Source organism: Lolium rigidum, chromosome 4 (genome assembly GCF_022539505.1).
Source record: "Lolium rigidum isolate FL_2022 chromosome 4, APGP_CSIRO_Lrig_0.1, whole genome shotgun sequence".
NCBI classification, from domain to species: domain Eukaryota; kingdom Viridiplantae; phylum Streptophyta; class Magnoliopsida; order Poales; family Poaceae; genus Lolium; species Lolium rigidum.
The window spans coordinates 20,005,069-20,012,377 of record NC_061511.1 but is presented as its reverse complement, the minus strand read 5'-3'; the positions used below and the strand labels follow the sequence as shown (position 1 = coordinate 20,012,377).

At 49.9% G+C, this 7,309-nt stretch overlaps 1 protein-coding gene and 1 long non-coding RNA gene across 3 annotated transcripts; one reads left to right on the top strand and one right to left on the bottom strand.

Annotated features, from left to right (window-relative positions):
• Positions 1-842: 842 nt before the first annotated feature.
• On the top strand, positions 843-3,396 carry LOC124649482. Of its 2 annotated transcripts, XR_006986656.1 has the most exons (4): positions 843-949; positions 1,833-2,009; positions 2,416-2,583; positions 2,958-3,396. It is a non-coding gene; the product is annotated as an uncharacterized LOC124649482 (long non-coding RNA). The 2 variants fall into 2 exon arrangements; XR_006986655.1 differs by lacking the exon at positions 843-949 and having other exon boundaries at positions 1,003-2,009.
• A 549-nt stretch (positions 3,397-3,945) lies between these two features.
• Positions 3,946-5,077, bottom strand: LOC124646739 (CBL-interacting protein kinase 17-like). The gene is made up of 3 exons (XM_047186814.1): positions 4,823-5,077; positions 4,170-4,241; positions 3,946-4,071 (listed from the first exon to the last, which is right to left on the bottom strand). Exons 1-3 carry the CDS (start codon positions 5,075-5,077, stop codon positions 3,946-3,948), a joined length of 453 nt encoding a protein of 150 aa, XP_047042770.1.
• Between the last annotated feature and the right edge of the window lie 2,232 nt (positions 5,078-7,309).

Sequence of the window (7,309 nt, the reverse complement as noted above, 5' to 3'; positions counted from 1 at the left end):
CACACAAACTCTTGGAGCAAGACATAACCAAAATGAACTGATTTTTGGCACAAAATCTTGGTATGCCATGTTTTTTTTGGATTTTCGGCGCTGAAGTGGACATTTTAGACTGAAAGGAAACACAAACTTCATTAGCCGTTGGATTGGAACGGAATGAATGGACGAGATGTAGTTGGGGAGCCGATGCCACGGATCGATGACCTGGCCGCTGAATTTGCCACCCCGCGAAACCAAAATTCGAGTCAGAGAGGCGCGAGGCCAAATTTTGGTCGCAGACAAAACCAAAACCCAACCAACGCCACCAGACCCAACCCCACCCAACGCAGTCTCCTCCTCCACTCACCCCTTTCCTCAACCTCTGTCGGCGGCCTAGATCCCGGCCAACTCCGGCCACTCCCTTGCCCGCCGACCACCGCCCCAGAACCCCCTCCTTCCCCTCTCTCTATTCCACCGAAGAGAACCACCAAATCCAACCCTAGCTCGGTATCCCGGCCGATGGCGGCGCCATGGGCGTCCATGGCGACGGCGGCGCCCGGAAGCGGGTGGCGGGCACCCGGATAGATGACCTGCATCACCGTGCGGTGCAAATGTGCCGGCTTGCAAGCCCGGCCTTCACTGGCGCTGGCGACCTCAGGGCCGACCGCGCGCCGGCAACCGCGCCCCTGCGCTCCGGACGGCTTCAGCGCCTACCGGACCTCCTCCACGTCGTTCCCCTTCCTTTCCCTCTGCTGGTGATGCCCTGTTGCCGCCGCCGCCGGGAGGAGCTCGCCGCGGCGCTGGTATGGTAGCGGGGATGTGAGGGCGACGAGGTGGGGGTCGCCTTCCCGGAGTTGCTGCTGCTAGCGACCACCTACCCGAGCTGGTGGCGTCAGCGTCATCCCCGACCTGCACCTGCCGGCCACCACTCCATACAGCTGCAGCAGGCCATCTGCCCAGCCTGATGCTCCCGGTGAGCTCCCTACGCTCCTCCTCTCTGCATATTTGCAAAAATATATTCTTTCTTCCATGCTGGATGTGTACGAGTGGAGAGCTAGTTCTGCTCAACGTAATCTCATATTTGTGCGTCTCAGTAGTTGAATTGGTGCACTGATTCGAACATGGTAGATATCTCCCTTGAATGGTGACAAAAGGATTGGTAATGTAGGGAAATAGTACAGGTGACAAGTGACTGAAGAGTCGCATGTTTATTGTTGCAAAATTCAGATACACTGTTGGGTACAACACTAGTTACATATTTGACCATGTTAATCTTGACACTGAATGCAAGTTATTGTGTCAGCAATGATAGTGAGCACCCAGTGCCAGGCTTCTCATATTATCAATTGCTGCTTGCTAGGGAGATGCGTGTGCTGCTGGCATTGCCACTTCTGTGTTCCAGTGCTCGCATTCTTTATGAGTTGAATTCGTTTAGATGGTACAAGTTATTCCAGTAATTTTGCTTTGCTTTGTTTGTCAGCAATAGGCCTCTGTTAGTTTGGATGTAGTACTTGGTTTTCCAGTTGCAGCTTAATAAGGAATAAGGAGGCATGTTTGCTGTTTCGGAATTATAACTAGCATCAGATTTACCATGGTAGATGTGTGAAATAGCTAACTGATCATTTATTGTTCACGATCCACATGTTGACGCGCTCTGCTAAGAAATTCAAGTGTGGATTTTATTTGCTGGGCTAGTCCATTCTGTGTAGTTGCCTTCATTTCGGTCAGTATTAATCTCGCTTGTGCTTGCAAGTGGGCATAATTTGTTCACTGCCTTTTGTTGGAAATGGGCCTGATTGTTGTTTGTTCCATCTGCTCTGCACCATTTTAAAAGATGCTGTGTTGTTGTGTTTCAGGTGTAGAATAAGATGACGACGCGGAACTCTGCTATATTCTTCTACTTTCTGTATTTGTGGAGGCTGCTTGTGGAGGGTCTTGGGTGACTTGCTTTGTGGTGGCAGCCGCATTGGCTTGCCTTGGGCTACTTTGGTGATGCCGTTTTTGCTCTGGAGGTTCATTTGGTAGACAGCAATGTAAGCTTTGAAACCCTGGTACTGCATCTGGAATATTTCAGAACATAAGCTGCGTTACACTTGTTGTTATTAATTGCTTAGATCAAGTATTTAGGTATGCCCTTGGTTGGTTATTTGTTGGGAGAAGATGATGCCTTTTGGTTTGATTGAAAATTAGTGGTTTCTGCTATGGTTTTGAATTCTGATGGTAATTAACATGGATGAATATTAAGAAATTCAAGTTTGGCTTTTATTTTCTTGGCTAGTCCATTTTGTGTAGTTTCCTTTGTTGTGTTGAATATTAATCGCTTGTTGTTACAGATGGACAGAATTGGTTTACTGCCTTTTGTTGGAAATGGGCTCAATTGCTGTTTGTTCCATCTGCTCTTGCACCATTTTTAAATGATTGTGTGTTATTGTGTTTCAGGTGAAGAAGAAGTAGAAGAAGAAGGCTCTGCTATATTCTTCTACTTTCTGTATTTTTGCAACCCGCTTGGGGAGGGTCTTGGCCGACGTGCTTTTGAGGCGGCGGCTTGCCTAGGGCTGCTTTGATGAAGCCGTTCTGGCTCTGGGGGTGCAGTTAGTAGACAACAATGTAAGGTTTGAGACCCCATTAGTGCATCTGGAATATTTCGAAACATAAGCTGTGTTACGCTAGTTGTTATTAATTGCTTGCTTAGAACAAGTATTTAGGCATGCTCCTGTTTGGTTTGGTGTTAGAAGAAGATGATTTGATTGAAAAATAGTTGTTTCTGCTATGGTTTGATTCTGATGGTAATGGACATGGATAAGAATAGAGAATACTGGTAGATTTATATTGGGTGGCATGGATGTCCTGGCGTGCAAGTATTTTTTGCTTGCTTGCTTGCTTGCATTGCGTACATATAGAATTGTTTAGTAGTTGAATCATGCTTGATGAAGACGGACATGCTTGGTTCATTAGTTGATGTGTTGAGATGTGTTGTGCAGGTTCTGGGTCACGCTTGGGGTCTGGCGGAGCAATCGTGCTGCTATGTTACTTGAAGAAAAGAAGTTTGAGATGCTAGCCTGGTATATAGTTTTTTTCTGTGTGGGGCAAGCTAGCAGGCAGAGGCAGCGAACCCGTGTTGGTGCACATGGTAAAGGTGAGCTTGTGCTTCTTCCCTTTGCTCTGTTTTGGGATGTTAAACCTGGGCGGAGCTTGAGGTGTTTGTATTTAAAGAGGGTTTGTGTGTGTGTATATATAATGTCGGCTGTTTGGAATCTTTGGGGAGCTGATTGGTTGTTGATCTCCATATGTTTGGGCGTGTGCTCCTTGGGAACTTGGTGTATGTAATAGTATATTCAGCAAGATTGTTTCTTGTTGGCAGCTGATTATGATGGTATTGGTAGTAATGGACATGTGTTGGGCTTTCTGGTGTGGTCCGATGATGTGGCTCCTTGGTGAACTCTGTTGCTGGTGGTGCTGCTGGCTGTTTAATTGGTTCCTCAATGATGTAGGTGGTGTGTCTTGTGTGTGTGCTATGAACCTGGTTACTAGTGTTGTAGTTGTGCTGGTGGAATAGTACTATTTTGTAGGACTTGGATCATGTGTAACCGTCAATGTTCAGTAATTGCGAAAGCTCATAGAGGTAGAGGTATAGTTATTGAAACAGCTAGTGTTGCGCTGCTGAAGGTGTGAGGTTGGGAAGTGGAATTGTGAGAGTAGATGATATTTTTTGAGGTGGTGTTGTTGCTGCCGAGTGCGGACTGGACGCAGCGGATGGAAGACCCAGCTTTCCGGTGGAGCGGCGCGGGCCAAGTCAGCTCATGGCGGCATATGTGGGCCTCTTCACCACTCATATGTGGGCCTGACTCCATTGCTTGCTGCCAGCTGACGGCCGCTTCAACGCGCGCAACACCGTCGCCTCCAATCTCCACATCCGGCGAAGCGGCAGCAGGCCGCCCTCTGATTCCGAAAATAGTACACCAAAGAAAATCAGAACGAAGTCCCAAACGGAGGGAGAAACAAACTCCGTGTCTCTAGTTGGCAATAGCTCACGCCATCAATTAGCTGTTGAAAAAGCCTCCTTCCTTCTTTTTCTGATAGTTTTTTCTTCATTGCCTTTTTTTTTTGCAGGAAGGAGATCAATTTGAAGGGTCAGAACTAATGTATAAAGTGCGAAATTGGGTTCAAATAATAATAGGAATAAAAGGGCTTACAATCCTGTCAAACAGTTCACCTCCGTTGACAAACTCAAGCACCATGTAGATCTTTGTTTTGCTAGCAGCGACCTGAACCAAGCATCAAAACATGAGTCATGATCCGACAGTGATGTTATTTCAGCGACTCACATGACGTACAGAATCATTTATCGGCATTCTGATGTGCACCACACGAGAGACCAAAAAAATCTTCCTCTCAGAAGGCAACATGATAAATCTTGCGATGGAGCAGCAGCTGGTCGGCGTTTGTTGCTTGACTGCGACAGATGCGATCCGAATCAAGTAGTAATGGTTAGCAGGGAGCAGAGCTGAATCTGCCTATCTGGACACAACACCCCATTTCTGCGTGTGTGCAATATCAACCTGGCAAATGGACCAAGTCCACGTGGTGCAAGTTTAGGCGTCTACAGGACTAGTGGCGCGCCCAACTAATATCCAATAATGGATAAACATCATGATGATGCTTGCGATCTCCATCTCCGGTTGATAGTTTTAAGCACGATTCGTTCAACGAGATATATTCAAATTTGAACACCCCAGTGTTTTGTCACCCAATCTTTCTAAGCATTTGACGAGTCCACTGATGAAGGAGAAATGGAAGGAGTCACGCAAGCCAAACTACGAAGGGACTGGACGATGGATCAAGTTACCTCGTGTAGTCGGACGACGTTGGGGTGGTTGAGCATGGTGAGCGTGGCGATCTCCCTCCGCACCTGGTCGTCGGCACCGCGGAGCGACAGCACCTTGCTTCGCTCCATGATCTTGACGGCGAAGTGCTCCCCGGTGGCGCGGCGGTGCGCGTGCTTCACCTTGCCGAAGCTGCCTTCCCCGAGCGTCCGGCCCAGCTTGTACGCGCCCAGCAGCGCCACCCGCTCGCCGGCGACGTCCTCCCGTGCCCCCACCATCGATCGACCTGAGCTAGCGCCGGGGCTCGCTGGTGGCGAATGTGATCGGAGGCGTGTCGAGATGGATATGATGAGGCGATTTGAGAAATGGAGCGGCATCACTTATATACTCCATGTCGACACGACCGAGTTGAGGGCTTGCTGCTGCGTGTGGTTGTCCGTCTACGGGCGGGCTGTTTTGGATTAACTTAACCTGCAAGCTAGTACCAAGTTTTGACAAGTGGGGAGTTTAACTAACGTATTCGCAGCCGCGGCGGCGCATAAGCCAAAGTTTTGCTCTAATCCCGGCCAGTGCACGTGTGTCGTGCTTACCTGACCATTTTGGTCGTCATCTCATCACGTCGGTGCGAATGTATCGTCGTGCGGCAGAATAACACCTTATCGCCGGCCGACGGCCGTATTTTAGGTTGCCGTCAAAGCTAGAACTAGGTATGCGGGGACGTGGACAAATACCTCGGATAAGTAATTCCTTCTTTATCCCTCTGCTATAGTTTTTTTAGATAAAGGAAATATATCACATTATACCCAGCCTTGGCAACAACGCACCACCCTAATAACACTACGAATGCACACAACCAAAAAATATAAAAGAAAACTAAGAAACAAAAGTCCCGCTACAGTATCTCGGCCCTAACAACAACAATACATCCACCACCAAGAAGTACAATACCAGAAATACAGACTCTCCAAAAGCGACGCCTCCAAGAAGGGAGCAGTGCTCTAACACCGTCATAGCCCGATTAAAGATCTTAGGTTTTCACCCTGAAGATAGTCCCGCTCTCAAAACAATGCCTCCAACAAGGTTATTGCCAGGCACAACCAATTAAGGCCAGATCTTGGGTTTTCACCCTGAAAGGTAGGACTCTGAACTTCACCTGTGTTGTCGCCCCCACTTTCATACCGTTGATGTGAAACCCGGAACACCGAGCAAGTCCCTCAACAGCGCGGGGATTTGAACCTCCACTAGATCGTCCTCCCATACGGCCTTCATGATATTCTCTTCTTCTGACTTTCATCTTGGATCCATAGTCACTTGATGTCAACACAGAAAAAGAGCTTCGCGCCGCTCCCTCCAAAACCAAACGGTCAGGAATAAAAGCATGGGTGCGCGCGACCGAATACCATCCGATCCAGCAAACTACATGCAAAAGATGCGCTGTATCATTCGCCGGCGGAGCCTTCCGGAACTCAACACTCCGGCTAGAAGAAAAGGATCACCATCCGGTAGGTCATCATCTTCGCGAGAAGAAGAACCCTAGGACCACCACCTTCAAGCCCGAAGCGAACGAGCAGGCCCCCACGCCGCCATCCGCTGACCAACGATGACGAAGGAGAAATCGGTGGACGGTGGAAGCCGCAACCTCACCATCCTCTCCCCACACATCGGCGCCCCCTTCCTCGTGTCGCCAGCAGAAGCCGACGATGGACCTTGGCGGGCCCAAGCTCCAATAGCCGTCGCCACCACCATCTCGCTGGAGGCCGTGGAGGAGGAGCCGCCGCCGCACATCCAGGGACGCCGCCCTAGACGCGGAGCACGCCGAAGCCGGAGGTTGCCGCCCCAGCCGCCACCACCGGTCGCCGCCTCCAATAGCCCCTGGCACTTTGGCGCCGGGGCCGGTCGCCACCGTGGCTAGCGCCAACGGCAGCAGCGGAGGGAGAGAAACGAAGGGAGGGGCGGCGGTAGGAGAGAGGTCGGCCCCCGGCGGAGCCCTAGGGGCGTCACGGGAGGGGGTTATCCCTCTGCTATAGTACTTCACCTATTCGATGAAAAATATAATGTAAAATTATCTAGATATGTATATATATCCTTACGAACGGAGATAATGCCTATCTTACCAACTGGATTAAGTAAAGCGGATATATGTATACATGTATGAGTGTTTAAATCGTAACCATTAGGATGAAATGCGAGAGGTGGTAGAGATGACCGTTGGTGAGGCATCCGTAGGCGACGCGGACGGCGATCTCGGCTGTCCCGTCCCCGGAGTGGACCGGCGAGATCGGGGATTCGGCACCGGCGTGCAAGGGCAGGTTACGGGCCATCTCTGAGTCATCAGACGAGGGATCTGACGGCGAGGTCGACGGAGAAGTGTCGGCGAATTCTCAATCTCCATTCAGGTATGTCTGCAGGGCTCCTTCACCGGTAAGTGGTCGAGATCTTCAGGTTTTGTATGGGGTCATGCAGCGTGTGGCACGGCGAGCTCGTCGTCAACTTCTGTAGAAGGAGGCGGC